Source organism: Vulpes lagopus, chromosome 3 (assembly GCF_018345385.1).
Source record: "Vulpes lagopus strain Blue_001 chromosome 3, ASM1834538v1, whole genome shotgun sequence".
NCBI lineage: Eukaryota > Metazoa > Chordata > Mammalia > Carnivora > Canidae > Vulpes > Vulpes lagopus.
In genome coordinates, this window is record NC_054826.1 from 47,617,186 (window position 1) to 47,637,523 (window position 20,338).

General features: G+C 53.2%; 1 protein-coding gene across 1 annotated transcript in view; it reads left to right on the forward strand.

The window, feature by feature from the left end:
- The window catches only part of FGF18 (fibroblast growth factor 18), a 33,927-nt gene that overhangs the window by 1,972 nt on the left and 11,617 nt on the right, over nucleotides 1-20,338 (forward strand). Inside the window, exon 3 of the mRNA XM_041747066.1 lies at nucleotides 12,431-12,611. Coding sequence (XP_041603000.1) covers nucleotides 12,431-12,611 — 181 coding nt within the window. The remainder of the gene's footprint in view (nucleotides 1-12,430; nucleotides 12,612-20,338) is intronic.

Sequence of the window (20,338 nt, forward strand, 5' to 3'; positions counted from 1 at the left end):
TGGGTGAGAGCTCTTTTTCCCCATGTGTTACACCTGGGGATGGGGGAATGCTGTGATGGGCACTGAGGTAGAGAGATCTGTGATTGTGTTGCTCTAGCCTCCTGATGCCTGCTACCTCTTCGTCCTTCAAGCAGAGCCCAGGAGGGGTTGCCGCATTGCCTTGTGTTCTCTAGGGAAGCATGAGGAAGAGAACCTGGACTTTGCATCCCACTTCTATCTTCTGGCCAGAGCTAGGCTAGAACTAGCCTCCCAGGAAAGAGCTGAGTGGTCCATCTGGGTTAGGACTTTAAGCAGGTGATGGAGCCTTCTCTCCCCCTCCTCTTACCTCTTCCTTTCTTTTCAGCCTTTCCCCACCTAAACTGCCATGAGATGGTAAATACCATTAAATATATTAATATTTAACCCACGGTCCATGCACCCATAGAGTATCTAAGGATGGGATTATGGAGAAGGCAGGTTCCTGATATGTTACGTCAAAATGGTGCCCTGATTGCTCATGTTGTGGAGAGGGCTCTCAGCTCCCCCGCCGATTTTCAAAAGCACCTATGATTCCTAAAAGATAAAGAAATGGCAGCCTCAGGTGCCCATTCTTGCCCTAGGAACAAAGGTAGAGTGGCCATTAGAGGTAGAGGTGAAGGGTAGGCCTCAAGTGTTGGTGGCTGGGAGTGTGAAGTCTGCTCCTTGCAGAGGTGGCCTTGGGCAGGCATAGGGAGACCAGCCACTTCTCTGCCAGGGTACGCTTAGAGAGGGTGACAGGAGCTCCCTGGGTGAGCAGGGGCTGGGGAGGCCTCCCTGCATGGCGGGAAGGGCTCAGAGCTTTGCAGTCTGGTGGACTGGGCTGGAGCCCCAGCTTCATCTTGCCTCCGTGAGTCTTAGCTTCGTCATTGGTGAGATGGGTGGCCTTGAGGCTGATGTGATACATGATAGGTGTGGAAGAAGTTTTAGAAATTTTCATCCACCTGGGAGGGTGCTTTGTTCTGCTGAGAAATAGATATACCTGTGCCCTTCCCATCCTTACCTCCCTGGTTTGGGGGACTGCTCCATTCTTAGCAATGGACTTTCAGGGCTCCTCCTTTCTCCCCATCCATCAGCCCTCAGGTCCAGAATGTGCCCCCACCTCCAGCCACATTTTTGAGAGAGCACAACAGTCAATGCCAGACACTGCCTTCCCCTTGGGCCCCTCATGTGGTGAGCCCCGCCTTCTCCCCCCACCCCGCCCCTGCTGGCCACCCCAGGAAGCAGGAAGCTGGGAATTTAATAAAATCCCTTCTCCACACGACTTGGGACACTGCGGATAGCTCAAATCGGAAGAATTTTAAAAATTTCCGAGGGGAGCAGGCGGCGTGACCAGTAAATTGCTTTTCTGCACTTGGCTGAGCGCTGACAATGACACCGGGCTGGGCCTTTCACGCAGCTTGGCCGGCACCTGCCTGACATTGTTCCTACCGCCAGGCTCGGCTAGGTCCTGGCCTTCCCCAGACAGACCAGGCTTGAGGCGATCCAGGGAAGGGGGGCTTCTACCACCCACCCCTTGTCCTCCCAAGCTCCTCTTCCTCTCCCACTGCACGGTGTGTTCAAGTTTTGAAGTTTCCTTCCACGCCCTCCATTGGCCTGGCCACCCCCCACATCTGGCTTCCTCAGTGAGGCTTAGAATCTCTCTTCCCGTTGGTTAGAATAGGAAAGCCAGAGACTGAGTGCTTTGGGACACAAGGAGGATGGGAAACTATCTATTGGGTAGCATTTTTAACTTCTTAAAATGGGGTGATATCATCCATCTATCTGTCCAGTCAGGTGTCCCTTCAACCAATACTTGCTAGAAACCTGCTTCATGGGCAGCCTGGTGTGGCTCAGCGGTTTAGAGCTGCTATTAGCCCAGTGTATGATCCTGGAGTTCCGGGATCGAGTCCCATGTCAGGCTCCCTGCATGGAGCCTGTTTCTCCCTCTGCCTGTGTCTGTGCCTCTCTCTCTCTCTCTCTCTCTCTCTCTCTGTGTGTGTGTGTCTCTCATGAATAAACAAATAAAATCTTAGAAGAAAGAAAGAAAGAAAGAAAGAAAGAAAGAAAGAAAGAAAGAAAGAAAGAAAGAAAGAAAGAAACCTGCTTCATGCTGGCCCTGAGAACAAGACTAGTCAGTTCCTGGCCTCAAGATGCTCCCATTCTAGAAGGAAGAGTGCCAGATAAACCTGAGTTTCTGTGATCCTACCTACCTCCTGAGAAATACAGGGGCCTTGCATGTCCTGCTTTTGTCCCACTAAGCAAGACCCCAAGGCTCTTGCATCTGGAAGCTTGTTTCCTTCTTCCTATCATTCTTTCTCCTGATAAGAGGGGTAATATTCTTACTTCACAGTTGGAGAAACTGAGGCACAGAGTGGAGAAGGAATTTGCTCAAGGACAATGCTAAGACTCAAGACTCTGGATTTAAGATCTTGTGTTCTTTCCATGACCCCAGACAGACTTTTTCAGGAAGAACACTGAAATTATTCAGAAAGAATACTGGTGGGGAAATGGAGTTCCAAGAGGCATTCTAGGGGTTCTCAGTGAGAGCTTCCCTTGGATTCTCACTGCTAGGGTCCCCATGGTGCAGATGGTCGGAGCCTGGATGGGTGTCTGCTGACACTCCTGACTCGGAGTCTGCAGGCCCTGATTTCCCTAGAATGTTCTGAACTGAAAGGGTCCCAGAGCCAGGGGTGGTGTTTTGGAGGGTAGGACCTGGGGGATTCGGCACTCTCCTCTCAGCTTCTTTCCCAGTAGCAGAGAGGAGGAAGGGACCCCGCCAGCATTCCTGTAGCCCCAGAGCTGGTTACCCACTCTGAGATAAGGAGGTAGATTGTTAAAATATCTTGTGCTTAGCACCGCCAGTTGACACTGGCTTGGGGTAGATCTGAGAGCACATTGGGCCCCTAAAGGGAGATGGAGGGTGCCAGGGAGGAGACTTCCTAGCCTCAGCAGGACCTTCTGGTTCTGACCTCATCCTCTAGCAGGAGAGGTGTAGGTGTGGGTAATCAGGGTGCAGGCATGTGAGGCTGACAACAATACTTGTAGGCACCACCAGGCGTTGTGTGCTTACTGTGTGACAGGCAGGCACTTTCTCACATCATGGAGGCTAAGCCTCACAACCAGCCTGGAATTAGGGAATTCTGCAGACAAGAAAGTGAGGCTCAGAGGCATGAGATAACCTGCCTCTGGCCACATGGCAAGAGGGAGGCAGAACTGGCTTCAACTCTGGGTCACCTAGCACTAGGCTCCAGGCTTATTAAACAGCAGTATGAGGGATCTGGAGTGTGCCAGCCTGGTTCCAGTTGTCACACTGCCATATCTTTGCTGTATGACATTGAGCAAGTTACTTAACCTCTCCAGAGTCAGCTTCTGCACGTGGTAAGATGGAAAGAAAACAACCAACCAACCAATCTCTGCTTCCTAAAGATGTAGAGCAGGGGCCAGTGCAAGGCAGGGGCAGTAGCCCCTGTGTCTCTTTTGGGAGGGCTCTTTTGCCCCCTTACCCATATCAGTGTGGTAAGCTCCCCTTCCCAGGGTGCTGTCACCTCCAGTGACTAGGAGAGGGAAGATGTGGATTGGTTCCTTTCTGAGGACAGGGGCTTTCTGTTCCATCTCTGTGTGCTCCATATTTTTTTGCTGGGTCGGTCTGCTGCCCGCTCCCAAGGACTGTGGTTGAACACACAGGGATAGGGCAGTGCCAGAGGTCTTGCCAGGGTGGCCCTAGGCTGGGGGAGAGCCCCTGGGCCTCAGAGGGGGCTGAGTATGGGGACTTATTTTGGAACATCAGTGGGTAAATTGGCCCCTCAGGCTTCAATCAGGCTTGCTGATAGGGGCTGGGAGATGTTTGGATATTATTGCTCTGACGTCTAAATGGTATAATGCCCATGGGCCATTTAAAATGCTCCTGTGCCAAAGATGGGGCCAAGGACAAGCCTCCCTTGGGCCACAGAGCATCAACACTCTCTGGACCCCTGGGATCCGTCCTGGCTTTGTCACTGGCTCATTGGATGATCCCCCTCTCTGGGCCTCAGTTTACATACCTGGGTATCAGTGAGGTGAGCTCGATGACTTCGATGGAGCTTGAGTGCATGGGCGTTAGCATAAGAGATGCCTAGGTTTGCATCGTGTCTGTGCTGCTGGGCAAATTTCTTAACAAACTGTCCTTTGCACTTCAGTTTTCCCCACCTGTAAAGTGGAGTGATGAGAGGGACCTACTTCTCACAGGTCACTGTGGGGACTACCTGAGATAATACACACAGAGTAGGTAGCACAGTGGTTGGCACTCCAGAAATAACTGAGTAACAGTAGTTGTTGGCTCAGTTGGCTGCTCCGTCTGTGCACTAGGTCCATACCCTTCTGTGGGGTGCTGAGGAAGGCTGGGAAGGATGTATTCCTTGCATTAGTGGCCTCAGGGCTTCTCTTGTTGAAGTTGAGAGCACAGCCTTTGGACTTAGGTCTGTACCTAATCCTCATTGCACCACTCCCGGGCTGTGTGGGCCTGGGCAAGATCCTTAACCTCCCTGAGTCTCTGCCTCCTTATCACATGGGAGATAGGGATGATAATTCCACTCCCAGACCTGTTGGGAGGTGTAATTGTAGTCATGTCTTGGGCCAGGTATGCAGTAGGTACTCAGTTATGATGTTGCTTCTCATTAGCAAACATTTATGGGACACATGCTGCATGGGTGGCCTTGGACTGGGTTTTAGAGGGGATGCCAAGAAGGCATCCATTCAGCTTTTTTCTCAAAGTGTTCCCTGTGAAGAGATGACTGCCACTTTGCACAGCTTTATTTACCTCCCTCACTCCCATTCCACTTCTGCCTTAGAGCCCCTTTGTACTTTGTCACTGTCACATGACCCAGGGTGCTCTCCATGGGGCTCACAGGGATGCATAGGAGCTCAGGCTCTGGATTCAGCCCATTAGATCATACCCTGTCTTGATCACTTCATTAGTTTCATGACTGAGCAAATTGCTTGGCCTCTCTGTGGCTTATCTTTAATGTGGGCATTAGGGTAGCACCCCCTCTTGGGGTTGCTATAGGGGTGAACTGTGGTCACCCTGGGGGAAGTACTTGGCACAGCACTTGGATCATTATTAATGTTAAGTAAATGTGAGCTGCAGGTAGGCATTTGATTTTGGTGTGTCTAGAGGCCTGTTTGTCTACCAGCTCATGGTTCCTGGAAGTCAAGGGAGGCTGGACCCATCCTGAGGGCTCTATGGCACATGGCACAGACCTGGTGTGCAGGATGAATGTTGAGTCAGTGAGTGGAGGGGCCCCAGAGAAGCTGGGGCAGGCATCTGGATTCAGGACCCTTCTGACACCAGGTGTGGGGCAAGGGGGGTCAGGACCTATCCTAGCCTTTGGGATAGGAGAGAAATCTGAGGGGTCTGTGCTGGGGGATACGGGCTCAAGGGTGCCATGGGTACTCTGGTGAGGGGCCATGAAACCAGGCTGGGGGCCAGAGGATCTGACCAGGGAAGATGCCCCATTTGAACCTTAGATTAGGAATAAACTGAGTGAAGACACTGTGAACCTGTATGGAAAAGCCATTGCAGGCACATGGAACATCTCTGCATGAAAACAGGGAACCGCCTGATGTGCTCTGGGTACTCCAAGCCAGTTAGAGCATGAAGTTCAGGAATAGTGGTGATGTAAAAGGCCATGGTGGGCATTGAATGCCGGAATAAAGGGCTTGTTTATAATCTTGTAGGCAGGCAGGACCACTCTCCCACCCATGTGCTTTAAGGGAAGGGGAAAAGAAAGAAAAGAAGGGAGCTTGAATCTTTAGGGATCCTGGCTGCTTCCCCAGGCTGGCGTCAGGATTGACTGCCAGAGGCACCCATATTGACGATCTGTATGGAGAAGGCTGATGTGTGGATAGAGGGGCTCCTAGTCAGGTGCCTTGGGTGGGAAAATCTCCCTCCCATGCCGATGCCTCAGCCCTGCCAATCAATACACTGATAGCCCTGGGAGCTTAATGGACAGACTGGGGGTCGGGACAGGCCCTTTGCAACGTCACTGTTCTGGCTGGGCTGGGTGTGGGGATATGACAAGACAGAGGGGAGAAGCCTGGGGTTGAGGGGTGAACAGGAGCGTGCATCTGAGCCAAACTCATATCCCGGGATGGGCTTCGCCTTCCTCCTCCCCTTTCTGTCCGCAGATGCCAGCTGGGAGAAATTCGTGGGCTCCAGAGCCAGAGATGGGTTCAGACCTTGGCTCTGTTGCTTTGTGTACAACGTGGGTATGCCCCTTGGCCTCTCCGTGTCTCCCTTTGTCCTAGCGATGGTAATCATTCTGACCTGCCCAGGTTGTGTGAGGAAGCAGACCAGGCCGGCAATGTGCTTAGCTCAGGCCCTGGCACAGAGCAAGTGCCCAGCAAGTGGGAGCCAACGTTAGTTTCACCCTCTCGGCTAGTAACCCACAGAGCACTGGGGCTGGCAGCAACTCCCAGGCCTGAGTCCAGGCCTGCTCTCTAGGAAGAGTTTGGGGAGCTGTGTTTTGGGGTGTGGAGAGTGGGGCTGAGCTTACCAGGGACCACTCCCAGAGGGGTGAATTGAGAATTTGGAGAAGCTCCGAAAGCGCGCTCCGCAGGGCTGGCAGCACCTCCACGGCTGGAGGAGGAGGCAGGCGGTGGTGGAATGTGGCCGGAAGTCTGTGGGCTGCCCCTCCAGGGACCCAGAAGACCCTCCCTTTCTGGGCAGGCTGCCTGGAGACAGGGGCATGGATTGCAGGAGGCCTCAAGGATGGGGACCTGGGCGGGAGGGGGCAGTGTGACCCCATCCTCCTCTGGAGTAGGGGGAGTGAGCTCAAGGCCCTCAGCCCTTTCATGTTTAATCCCTCTCCAGTCCCTGCCCCAACTATGGCTTGTGGCCAGAACCAGTTGCCATCCTGAATAGAGGGGGAGGAGGGGTGGAGGGAGGGGAGCGTGAAGGCGGGTAGGGGCAAAGTGCTGGAGAGGTTGGGCTCTCGGCTGACAGGGACTTGAATCTTGATTTCTTTTCTCACAAGTGTGTGACTTTGGACAAGTGATGGCACCTCTCCAGCCTCAGTTTCCTCGTCTGTGAAATGGGGACAGTAATTGTACTGACTCATGGGACCACTCTGGGAATTACAGAAGGCAATTTACCTAAAGTGGTCCTTAGCACGGAGGAAATGCTCAATAAGTAGTGGCTGTTCAAAACACAAGAAGAAAGAAAAAAGAAAACATTTGTGGCTGTTGTTACTAATACCATCTTTCTCTGGGATAAATATGATATGCAGTCCCCACTCTTCCAGTGAGAAAACCAAGGGTTAAAGAAATAAAACAATTCGGTGATTTGGGGTAGAGCCCGGCAACCCCTGAGGTCACTTTAGTGCTGGTCATCTTGTTGAATGTGTGCTGTGTGGTGTGTGTGCGTTTATGCAGCGTGTGTGCAGAAGTGATGCGGACATCTGTGGAAGATGGGGGTGTGGCCCGGGAAGAAATAGGAAGCCCCCAGACATGTCTTCAGAGCATGAGTGGGTCAGTGAAGCCGGAATCTGCAACCAGAGGGAGCAGGGGTGGCTGATGGATGCCCTGGTAAGAGGGGGCCTGGGTTGATGTCTGGGAGCTGGCATTGAGAACACCCCAGCCTCTTTTCATCCCATGGATGGTTCACCCCTAGGGTGAAGGGAAGAGGTGCAGAATGTAGGAGAGTCTGGCCGAATGGACCAGGAAGGACTCTGAATGGACACTGAAGGCCCCCAAATGGACACTGTGCTGTGGGCAGTGGGGAGCCAGGTGGACTGTGATTTTGGAACCGGCCCCACCGTGTGTGTTAGAGAGCTGTGCCCCACAAGGATGAGAGTGCAGGCCGGGCCCTAGGCAGGGGGCTGTGTCCCACTGGGCACCTTGTCTGTGCCAGAGCCTGAGATCTCAACACACCTTGGGGGAGATTTGAACCTGTCAGGCCATTGTCACCCCTGTGCAATTCCTGGATTGGGAAGTGAATGTTTCCACCAGAGCCCAAGCTCTCAGGGCAGGGAAGGGGCTGGCTGGGAGGCACTGGGGGGACCTTAGGCTGCAGGGGGACCCCACTATAGGCTATCCTGCTACTTAGACCCAAAAGAGAAGCTGGGGTGGGGGAAGGCAGAGTAACAAAGGTTCCTTCCTCCACCCAAGGACACATCCTGAACGTGCCAACCCTGCTTCCCTTGTGAGTGCTGCAGTAGTCTCGTTTTTTCACACTGCAGCTTCTCAACACCCCAGATGACTGTGCACCTGGAGGGGTGTTAGCCAGTGGAGAGCAGCTTTAACTGTTCCGGGAAAGCCTGGAAGACAGGACCCCTCTCAGGCCAGGTCACCTGCCACTCTGAGCAGGAAAACAGGAGGAAGAGGATGTTCCTGAGGCAGATGCTAGTGCTCCGCTTGCCCACATTCCAGCTCCCGTGGCCCTGGAGAAGTGCCTCAAAGGTCCAGTCTATGAAGTGAGCTCTAACTGGTGCCACCTCCAGGAGTGGCTGAGGAGGTACCACATATAAAGGTTCCGGCAGAGTGCCTGGAACAGAGGAAAGCTTGGCAATTGATAGCTTTAAGAATGCCCCTTGCCACCCCTCTGTGGAGCACTCTGCTTGTCTGGGTGGTGAGTGGTGGAGCTGATTTTGGCCTTCAGGTTTCCTTAATCCTAGCCACAGTCATTTAGCAAATATTCGCCAGAACTGGAGACCCCAGGGTGAGCTGCACTGTGGGGATGATAAGCCATTACAATAGTGCCCAGAGGCCCTAACCCAGTTGTGTGTGGGATGTGTGTGTGTGGGGGGGGGACAGGAAGGGCTTCCAGAGGAAGCACCTGAGGGAAGGTGTCAGTTGGGCAGAGGGAGCAGGGTGCCCTGGGCAGAAGACCTGACCTACGCAGATGCCTGGGACTCCCCAAGGGTCTTGCCCAGGAAACCCAGGGGTCTCTCTGCATTATCAGAAGGATGGATTCTGTTTATGTGTCAGAAGCCACCCCTGCTGCCTCCCTTGGGAAGGATGTGACCACAGAATGTGGCTTAAATGGTGGAAGCTGGGCAAGATGAATTGTTCCCCCCACATCCTGGGGAAGGGCCACCGGATAGCCCCTGCTGACCCTGGGTCACCAGCACTGCCTCTGTCCAGTGGGCCAGGGAGAAAATCGTTAATGGGAGGCTGGCTTCTGGGGCAGGACAGCTCCCCTTGGGGACCCAGGGTAAGGAGATTGGTTTGACCTCTGGTCGATAAGGTCTCTTGTGAGCAGGAGGAGAGTTGGAGGGCAGGAAAGGAGGCTGGAGGATGGCCCTTGGGGGAGGGGATGGGCCCAGCCTACCTCAGGAGCTCATTCCAGGGAGGTTGAGGGGAGGTTGAGGGCCACGAGTGGGGGGTGGGGGTGGGGTGGGGTGGGGGGTGATCTTCAGGACACATGCCCACCAGGTGCAAACCTCATGGAGTGCTGGAGCTCTTCCCTCCCTGAGCATCAAGATATGAGAGGAGGCGGGCCCCAGGTGTCAGACTCTGGCTGCGAATTGGTGACAGGGGCTGGCCATCAAGAAGAATGGGAGTGAAGGGTATGCCTCCTTGGCTGGCCAGCAGCCAGGCCCCATGCCCCTGGCTCTGTGGCTCCAAGCCACTGAGTTAACTTTTCTGAGCCTCGTTTCTACATCTGTTAAGTGGAGGTGACAAGCATTTCCCTGTTGCTGGGTTGTCTGGAGGCTCAGAGGCAATAGCGTCTTCCTAGACTGCGATTGTGTGCAGAGGTGCCCTCTCTGCAGGGTTGGGAGTGTGGGCTACTTGTATTTCCAGAAAGGCTTCTGTCTGCAGGGCTTTCCTTGTGAGCCTCTGAAAGGGCACCCATGTGTTCTCTTAGTTAAGGCTCCTGAGTACTCGCTCTGTGCTGGGCACTGTTCTAAGACTTTATCCATTTTATCTGCATAACAGCCCATGAGGTGGGTGCTGTTGTCACCTCTCTCATTTTTTAGGTGAGGAAGCTGAAGAACAGAAGGGTTGGTAACCTGCCTAGGGTCCCTGAGTGAGGGAGGGGCACACCCTGGGTTCTGGCCCCGGGACCTCCTCCTGACTGCGCTGGTGGGGCAAGTGGAACCCTGCAATGTGGGGCTGGAAGAGGGGCTTTAACTGGGGCTGCCTCTGCCATTGCTTGTTCTGGAACCTTGTCAGTTCAGCTTCGAGGCCTCAGTTTTCTCATCTGTGATGTGGGATAATACTTCTGCCCTGACAATGATAATGAAGGATAAATAATATGATCCAGCTGGAATGCCTGCCAGGCCCAGGCTAGCATCAGGGGACATGTGTAGGTCAGCTTGAGGACAGAGACCCTGGGGTGGGCATGGGATGTAGCAATGAGGAGAACACGGTCCCTGCCCTTGGGAGCTCATGATTGAGAGGTGATTCAGATGCTTGGGCAGCCCTGGCTCCAAGAGCTCTGTGATGGGCTGAGTAGGCCATGCTCTCATGGGAGTGAGGTCTTGTGTGCCCAGCATCATGTCGACCTCATGGGCACACAGAATAAACCAAGAATGCTGTCTGGGCTTTGAGAATTGTTCAGCTTTATGGTTAAGATGGGAAGGGACAGGCAGACATTTAGCAGGGCATATAAAACCTAATTTAATAGTAAATGGAATGACAGGACTCCACATCTTTTCAATGTTCATTTGTTCATTCATTCATGCATTCAACAAATTTTTGAGTTTCTCCTGTGCTACATGCTGGGGATATAGCAGCAAACCAAGAAGGAGACAGCCCCAGCTTTCATGGTGTTGCCAATGTAGTGTTGAGGGGAGACAGACAAAAACCAGATAAATAGGTGTTATGTCAGGTTGGTCAATGTTAGAAAGAAAAAAACAAAGCATAGTAGAGAGATGGAAAGTTACAGAGGTGGGGGCTGCTTCAGAAAAACAGTCAAAGAAGGCCTGTCTCAGGATGTGACATTGAGCAGAGACCCTAATGAGGTAAAGGAGCCAGAGTGTAGAAATATGGGAAAGAACACTGAAGCCAAGGGAAGAGCAAGTGCAAAGGCCCTGAGGCAGGTGTGTGTTTTGGGTTTGGAATGCTCAGTGGCATAACACGGCAGTCAGTATAGTTGGGGGTGAGGGAGTAGTAAAAGATGAAAAGGGGGCTCATCCTGAAGACCTTGAAGTCCTGATGGAGACCTTTGTCTAAATGTGATGGGAAGCCTTGGAGGGTGGGGAGGGGGGAACATTATACAAGGTGATCGGGTCTGGTGGAAGACAGACAACCAGAGGGCAAGAGGGGGAACAGAAGGCTGGTGAGGAGGTGGCATGTTCAGGAAGGGAGACTAGAGAGATATACGTTGGCACAGGAAACCAGAGGCAGCTTCCTGGAGGATGTGGTCCCATATGAATTGAACCTCTGGGGATATGGGGGATTTTGGTGGGGGATGCAAAATGAAATGTTCTCTAAGAAAGGCCAGGGATGTGGGCAAAGGCTGGGTGAGTGTGGTGAGCATGAGGACTCTCTGGACATGGAAGGGTTGGCCCCAGACATCAACTCCTGGGGGACAAGTGACAGTGGATTCTGGCCCATTCCTTTCCAGGAGGACTCACCAGGCCTCTGCCCTTCCTGCTGTGCCTCCCATCCTTCCCCCATCTTTTTTTTTTTTTTTTTAAAGATTTTATTTATGAGAGACACAGAGAGAAAGAGAGAGAGAGAGAGAGAGAGGCAGAGACACAGGCAGAGGGAGAAGCAGGCTCCATGCAGGGAGCCTGACGTGGGACTCAATCCTAGGTCCCCAGGATCATGCCCTGGGCCGAAGGCGGCGCTAAACCGCTGAGCCACCCGGGCTACCCCCCCCCCTTTTTAAAAAAGATTTTATTTATTTATTCATTAGAGACACACAGAGAGAGGCAGAGACACAGGCAGAGGGAGAAGCAGGCTCCATGCAGGGAGCCCGATGCGGGACTCAATCCCGCGTCTCCACGATCACGCCATGGCGTCCCGCTTCCCCCATCTTCATATAGATTATAGATTTTGATACTTCCCCACTTGCTCACTTTATCCTCACAGCCACCCTGAGTGTCATCAGGGTAGGGGCTCTGTTCTACTGTTTTATTGAGAAGGAATCTGTGTGCCTAAGGTCACACGAGAAATCTTTGCTCCATATTCTTGCTTTAACTTGAGGCTTTAGTGGAAAGATAGCAAGCTTTATTGTCCAGCAGACCTAGGCCTGATTCTTAGATTTGCCACTTCCCAGCTGGGCCACCTTGGGGGCAACACACCTCACTGCTGTGAGCCTCGGTTGCCTCATCTGTGAAATGGGGATGGTAACAGCGGAGATGTGAGTCTCTCAGAGGAGAGTCTGCACCGGGGCCTGGTCCAGAGACAGCACGGAGGGGGCCCTGGCTCTTTGGTGTGAACGTGGCTCCTACAGGCAGAGCACCCAGGACTTCCAAGGTAGATCACTGATGCCCCTCTCCCTGGCCAGGTGCTGGCGGCCGAAGAGAACGTGGACTTCCGCATCCACGTGGAGAACCAGACGCGGGCTCGGGACGATGTGAGCCGTAAGCAGCTGCGGCTGTACCAGCTCTACAGCCGGACCAGTGGGAAGCACATCCAGGTCCTGGGCCGCAGGATCAGTGCCCGCGGCGAGGACGGGGACAAGTATGGTAGGTGCCAACTCCCTCCTCCCTCACTGCGCACCTCTGAGACCTCAGGTTCAAATCCCAGTTCTGCCCTGTGCTGACTGTGCAATCTCGCACCTGGCGTAGCTGGCTCTCAGGTTTCTCATCTGTAAACTTGGAGATGCAGTAGTGTATCCCGGAGAGCCTTGGTGGGAGTACTGATTGAAGGTGGGAATGAAAATTACTTTTGCTGGTAAATGCTGGCTGTCGTGGGTATCAGTGGCTTGCCTGGGCATGGCCTAAAGCAGGTAGCTGCGCCCCATGGCATTGCTTCACCAGCCCCAGGTTCAGTTGCTCAGATTGGGGGAGCCTCCAGGGAATGCTTTTTTGGATGCTGCTGGTAGTGCTGGAAATCAGCCTGGTGTGAGTGTGGGTGCACATGTGTGCACATGGGTGTGAGTGTGGGTATGTGCTCTGTGAGCTTGGGCTTGTACAGTACACCTGGGAAGAATGGTGCTCACAGCACCTTGGGCTGCTGTCCCTTTGACCTGCCCTTGACCCTGAAACTGTCCAGCCCTCCTCTGGGATGTTTGGGAACCATCACTCACCTCATGCTGTCTCTGCAAGGGGGGCTGGGAGGAATGAGACACCCTGACTCCCCCCTCCCACCCTTAGCCCCCAGCTCACAAAGGCCCTCAGCAGTGAGAGAAACAGGACTCCACTTCCCCAGAGCCTTGAGAGGATTTTTGGTACCAGTCTGGGCAAATACTGACTCTGCCTCACCAGTTCTTGCCTTCTTCGGCCAGGTTCTGGGAGGTGTCCCAGGCCATCACTGTCCTACCCCACCACCACCCCCGCCCCAGGCTGGCCTTGGGCAGGGGAGTTGGGGCTGTGGGTAGGCCAAGGCGCGGGGCTGGGGCTAGGGTCCCACATGCACACCGTGGGCCTGCCAGCCTAGGCTTTTCTGGGATGATGCCCCGCCTGCCCGCCGGCCCCTGCCCATTGCAGTCAAGACATGACAACAAGACAAATAATTTCTTGGACCTTTTATCTTGGACACCATTTATTTTCCCTCCGCCCCAGGGCAGGACTGACCTCACGGTAGGGCCCAAGTGTGGCAGCTGCACCGTTCCTGGGGGCTGGGGCAGGCCGGGCAGGGCAGGGCTGGGCCGGGCTGGGCTCCCCATCTCCTGGGCCAGCTGCTTCCCTTCTCCTGTGCCATCACTCTTTACTGCCTCCATTCCCTCCCTCCCTCCCTCTGTCCCCTTCTTCCTTTCTCAGTCTTGCTGCTGCTGCTGCAGCTTTGATCCCACTGAGCTGTCTGAGTCCTTCTCCCCTCCTTGCTGGTGCTCACTCCTTCCCCTCTTTGTTTCTGTCCATCTCTCCATCTCCCCCTCCCTACTGTCTCTGTCCTCCCTGCCTCCCTCCCTTCAGTCCCTCCTCCCTACTTCTCCCAGGTCCTCCACTGGCTGCCTCTCTGGGGCCTCTGTTTCTTCATGCCCCCCACTGGGCAGGGCAGACCCAGGTGGTGCTTTTCCCTGGGATCTGCTGTCCAGTTGCTGCCAGGGAAGGGGCAGCTGGCTGGCCGGGGCGGGAGGGAGGTGCCCTCCTGGGGAGTCCCTGGAGCTCTCTCTGGCCCCTCCAGGCTGGGAGAGTACAGGGGGGTCAAACTCTGGTCTGAACCATCTGTCCATGCCCTGAGACAGGAGGTAGGAGCTCTGGCGGGCGAGGAGCCCAGAAATGGCCACCCCCTCACTCCAGAAGTTACTTGCCTCTCATTTCCTCTTCCTGAGCCAGATAGAGACTCAGGGGATCTCACGTGCTGTGTGACATCAGGCGAGCCCTGCACCTCCTCTGGGCCTCAGGTTCCTGTCTATCCAGTACAAGGGCTGGACTAGAGCAGTGCTTCTTAGACATTCACACGTCTGGAAATCGCCAAGGGATCTTGTTAAATGTTGATGTTGATTTGGTGGGTCTGGGGTGGGTCCTGGGCTCCGCATTTCTAACACACACCCAGATGGTGTGGCTGGGCCACACTTTGCATATCCAGAAACTAGCCCATTTTGGCTTCTCCAGCTCCACAAACCCCAGATTGAATCATTCACTTTCAAGGAATATGTTTACCACTCCTCCAGCCCCCCCACAGCCAGGGCAGTGTGGGGCTTTGCTGGCTGCTGAGACTGCTTCATTTAAGTGTCGCATTAGAAACGCAGATGAGGTGAAGGGACCCCATCTGTGAGCCCTGGGAGAGGAAGTGAGACAATGGAGCCAATTGAAGCTTCCAATCTAGATAATCAATACAAATATTATTGGGAGGGTGATTTATGTGGCCAAGCCAGCCTGGAGGTTGGGGCTGCCGTTGGGGCCTGCCCTGCGTGTGGGGGATGGGCAGCCAGTAGTCCCCCGTCAGGCGAGGCCCCCCCACCCACCCAGGACAGTCCCTCCTTCTCAGGACTCTGCTGCTGAAAGAATGATGCAGTCTGGGGCTTGCATTTGTATGCAGTTATAATGTGGTCTGGGAACTGCTGAGTATAAACAGGGTCCCCATAAACACCTGGGATCTGGAGTCCTGACAGGCACTCAGGTGCCATGGCATCCTGAGCTGTGAAACTCAGGGCAGGCACAAGATGAAGAAGGCCCACTTTTGTCCTAGTACCCGGCCCAGGAGCTCTTGGCCTACTTTATATCTGTGAGTGGTCTTTGCTGAAACCTGCGTAGATGTGAGTGGGGCCCCCACACCATGCTGTTCTGTAAGAAGACCTTCCCAGGGCTCCCCAAAGCTTTCCCAGAGCACTCTAAGATGTCTGAGGGCAGGCCAGGCTCTGGAGGCACAGGTGTGCTAGCCAGGAAGCTAAAGGTTTAGGTAGGGGGGCAGCTGGCGGGCTCATGGCCCAGGGTAGGGCCACCACACCCCCCTAGGATTGTTACATCAGCCCCTCCCCTTCCTGCACTAGGTCCCTGCCACCTCTGTCTTGCAGTCAGTCACCATGTTGCAGAAACAGCAGCGCACCAGGAGGCAGGACACCTGGGCTTTTGTTGCGGCTCTACCACTGAGCAGCCTGCAAAGCTTGGGGCAAGCATGTCCGGCTCTCGGCTTAGTTTCTTCCTCTGCCAAGAGAGGGTGAGAGAGCCCCACTCTGCCTGCCTCCAGGATCCATGCACTTGAGCTCGGGGTATGGAGGCATTAGGTCCTCCTGGCTGCGGGAAGCAGGGCTGCCAGTGACAGAACTGGAGTTTTAGAAGAGGAGGCCTGAGGCCTAGGGCCAACTGAGTCTATGCTCAGGGAGTGGGTAGGGACCCCGGCAGTGGGACTGGTGGTGTGGGGGCAACACTGCTTTTATAAGTGGTACAGTTAGATATTCTTTCCTGTTTTCATTTGAAAAAAGGTTGTTTTTTTTTTTTTCTATTAGAGAAAAAAAAGTGATAAAAAAACCCAAACCCAACATTTTGCAGTAGGCCTGCCTCCCAGGACTGACTGTCCTTAGAACAACCCCTGAGCAATCCCCCCCTGGAGGGGTCGTGTCAGCCAGGAAAGTGATCTTTTGAGGGGTTGAGAACGTAGACTCTGGAGTTGGACAAGATTTGAATCTAGCTCCATCACCTGCAAGCTGGAGACCTCGGATCTGAGTTAGCCTCTCTGATCCTGTTTGCTTTTCTCTGAAATGGGGTAATTGGAATGAGAGCAAATCTCATGCTCAAAGATTGTATGATTATTAAAGGAAAAATATGAATAACAACTACTTGAACTCATTGCTGTTGTTTGGGTGTGGGAGTACCCTCATGGGTTCTGATAGAGGTTCCCCTCTCAGGGATTAATGCCTGGGGCTTCCAGAAGGGACCATGTCTGTCTTGCATCAGTGAGGCCCTTCCATGTCAGCTGCTGGTAAAAGAGGCTTCTTTAGCATGATTCCAAGCAGCAGGACTGCCTGTTATGGCTGCTGTCGGGTCAGAGGAGGAAGGGTCTTTGGACTTTCTCGTTGTGTGTGGTCTGAGCTGGGGTCCCTCCCTCACTCAGCACAGAATTATTGAGGCCTGGGATATGGTGGTAAGACATACCTGGTCCCAGCCCTCATGCTACTCCCAAGCCAGACTCTGCTCCATCTCAGGGGCTGGCTCTGAGTGGCAAGAATCTAGTTCTCTAACTTCCAATGTGCCCTTGGGTCCTTCTCATTCCTTCCCTGAGCCCGGGCTTCCTCACCATTCATGGGGACTGGGTGTGGGGTATATGCTGGCTTCCTCGAGAGCTCAGGCATGGATTAGTCTGTGCTTCCAGCTGTGGTACTGCTGTGGGGTTGGGAGGAGTCAGCCCATCCCAGCACCAGCCTGCACCTTCCTGCTCACCTTGCCCCCCCTGAGAACATGAGCTCCTTGAAAGTTGAGATCCTTCTGTGTGTCCGCATATCCAGTACAAGGCTTGGCAGAAAGCAGGTCCCCACTGAAAGGTTGCCGGGTGAAGATATAAAATGATTATGGGGCAACTCAAAGCATAATCAGGACTGACTTGTGTGGCTCACACAGGAAGGTGTGTGGTGTGTTCCGGGGGTTTTACCGAGCAGATGAAATGATGAGGGGAGTCCTCTGGTCCCCGTTTTTCCCTCAGTCTGGTACCCCCTGGAGGGCTGTGTTTGAGCAAGGAGCAAGGGCTGATGTGGCTGACACAGCAGAGACCCTTGTACCTTCTGAGTCTGACGCCCATAGTCCATACATACAGCAGCCCGAAATGTGAGACCGTGTCACTCCACTCTCAAAGGCGCTTGTCTCACTGAGAATAAAATCCCAGTTCTTGGATCGGCCCAGCATGGCCTGGCTCTTGATTGCCACACTGCCTCTTCCTTGCCCACTCTGTGCCAGCCCCACCCACCAGCCAACATGCCAGACATGTTCCTGCCTAAGGACCTTTGCATTTGCTGTCCTCTCAACCTGAGCATGCTGCCCTCCCAGATATCCTCAATGGCTTGCTCCCTCCTTTCACTCAGGCTTCCGTTCAATTGTCTCCTTATCAGAGGCTTCCCATCTCTGTCTCCTCTCGGGCATATTTTTCTACCTAGCTCTTATTACTACTAGATATGCTGTTATGTATTTAGCCTTTTGCTCTTTGTCTCTCTTGTTATAATGCAAACTCCTTGAGGGTAGGGGGCTTTTGTCTATTTTGTTCACTGCTGTATCACCATGCACAGAACCAGCCACAAGCAGGTGCTCGATATATGCCTGAGCATATATGCTCAGTGCTTGCATGGACGAGCCATCTGTGTGTCTGGGAGTGCTCCCCCTGAGGCAGGTGCCTGGCACAGAGCTCAGGCACACAGTAGACACTTGGCAAATCAGTGCTCCCTGCCTCCTCCTCTCCTGGTCCTCTCATCCTCCCTTCCATCCTTCCAGCCTGCTGGCTCTGCATCGTGCTAAGGGGATACAAGAAGCAACAGACCTGGCTTCCCCCAGGGCTCTTGCAGCTGGGAAGGGGCGTTAAAATCCCTGCCCTTTGAGCTCATATCCCATAACTTCTGTCCCCAGTGAAGAGTGGTCACCCACACCTCGCTGACTCTGCAGCTAAAATGGCCACACTAGAGCTATGGCTAGGATTAAATATAGCTCCTGATCAATCCTATTGATTTTTTCCCTCTTCCTTTCCAGCCAGCCCACGTGGCCTGCAAACCTCCTTGGGGGACTTTAGGAGAAGGGGACTTTGGGAGAAACACTCTGTGTGTGTGTGTGTGTGTGTGTGTGTGTGTGTGTGTACAGTGATGTGGAAACATTTCCAGAAAGCTTTCCTTGCCCTGCCCCTTCCTCTCCACCTGCTCCACTTTCAGGGGGAGGGAGGACTGATTTGCTTTGACCTCCCAGTGCCTTTTGTGGCAAGGATATTTCCTCACTGGAGGACACCTGGGGAGTGGCCAGAAGCACAGTCAGCACTGGAAACACAGAGGCCCGCCAGCTGCTGGCCACCTCACATGGGACCCAGGGGACTCCTGGCTCCCACACTTCGCCTGCAGCTCTTGAAGGGGCGTTTAGCCTGTGGCTGAAGGTGGGGGGAAGCAACCCCCACTCTCCAGCTTTGTTCTCTCAGGCTCCCTCTCTTTGGTTCCTGTCTCCTGTGTCTCTCTTTGCACTGTGTCTCTGTCTGCTTTTTTGGCTGCTTCTCTGTGTCTTTCCCCCGTTTCCTACGCTTCAAACCAAAGTCTTCAAAGTGAGGCCCCGGATCACACACTAGCAGGCCCAGCTAGGGAGTCACACTGCAAGCAGTCAATCAGTCAATCAATGTCACTTCCCTTTTCTCTATGATAGCTGGCCTGCAGGGTGTCCGTCCCATTCTGCCTACCTCTGAATCCCAGACTAGCTCTGGAGTTACTCTGCCAGTGTTCAAATCCCGGCCCTACCATGTGACTCTGGGTATGTAACTTAGCTACTCAGTGCTTCAGTTTCTTCATCCATAAAATGGGTGTAATAGTTTTTACCTCTGGGACTTAGGATCAAGTGAGGCACTGCACATTTAGACTAAGCACAGTCCCTGGCAGATGGTAAATGCTCAAGTATTCGTTGTAACTTTTATTTAAAAAAATTTTTTAATAAGACTTTAAAAAAAGATTTTATTTATTTATTAAACGAGGGGGGCATGAGCTGGGGGGAGGGGCAGTGGGAGAAGCAGATTCCCCACTGAGCAGGGAACGCAATACAAGGCTCCATCCCAGGACCCTGGGATCATGACCTGAGCCAAAGGCAGACGCTTAACCAACTGAGCCACCCAGGTGCCCTTTGTTGTTATTTTTAAATTATTATTGTTACTTCAGCATTTAAAAAAGAGAAGGAAAAAAAAGCAGTATGAGTTTTTAGAGATGTAGGCATCTCTGGTGATAGTCACTCAGCCTCAGGAAAGTGAGGTCAAAGCAAAGACCTTCCCTGCCTTTGGTGCTTACTCACTCACTCACTCCCCCAGGAGAAGAGCTGATGCAGAGGGAAGGTAAAGGGAGCGATGGACAAGATAAGACTTCTGGGCTAGCCTGCCTGGGTTTTAGCTCCCTCATGGTATAACCTTGGGACTCTGTTTTCTCACCTGTGACATGGGGATGATAATAACTGTTCTAACTTCATGGGATTATTGTAAGGATATCATGAGGGACAGAATGCATATAGGGGAGTTAGAACAATATCCACCACATCATAAACTTTAAATAAATGTAAATTACTGATAATTTCTAGAGGGGCAAAACAGAGAGAGGCCTTGGAGGTCACGTAGGCCTGGCCTGGAGATGAACAGGGTTTTTCCCTTTATCACACAGCAAGTCGGTATATGTGATAGTAATCCTGAGGCCAGGGACGGGTGGGTGGGAGCTCAGAGTTCTAGTGAGTGGCAGGGGTTGTACCAGGAGAACATCAGTGGGGAGCAGACTGGCCAAGCATTGACTGTGGAGTCAGACTGGGTCTCCACATCTACCCTCCTTTGGCCAGCTGTGTGTCCTTGGGCAGTCCCTTCACCTCCCTGAATTGGGTTTTCTGTAACTCTTGGTGTTACTCATGTCTACTTCACAAAGCCGTTTATGCATCTACTAAAATTTACTTCTTGGTCATTTACCAGGAATGGGCGAGGTGCTAGAAATCTCTGTGATGTATAAGACAGATAAGGCTCTGCTGCAGAGGAGCTTACCTTGCAGTAGGTAGAGACAGCAACTAAGACAATTTGGAGAAGAGCTCTGAAGACAGTGGAGCAGGGAATGGGTAGAGCTGGACTGGAGAGGGTGGTATGACATTGGACAGTGTGACCAGGAAAGGCATTTCTG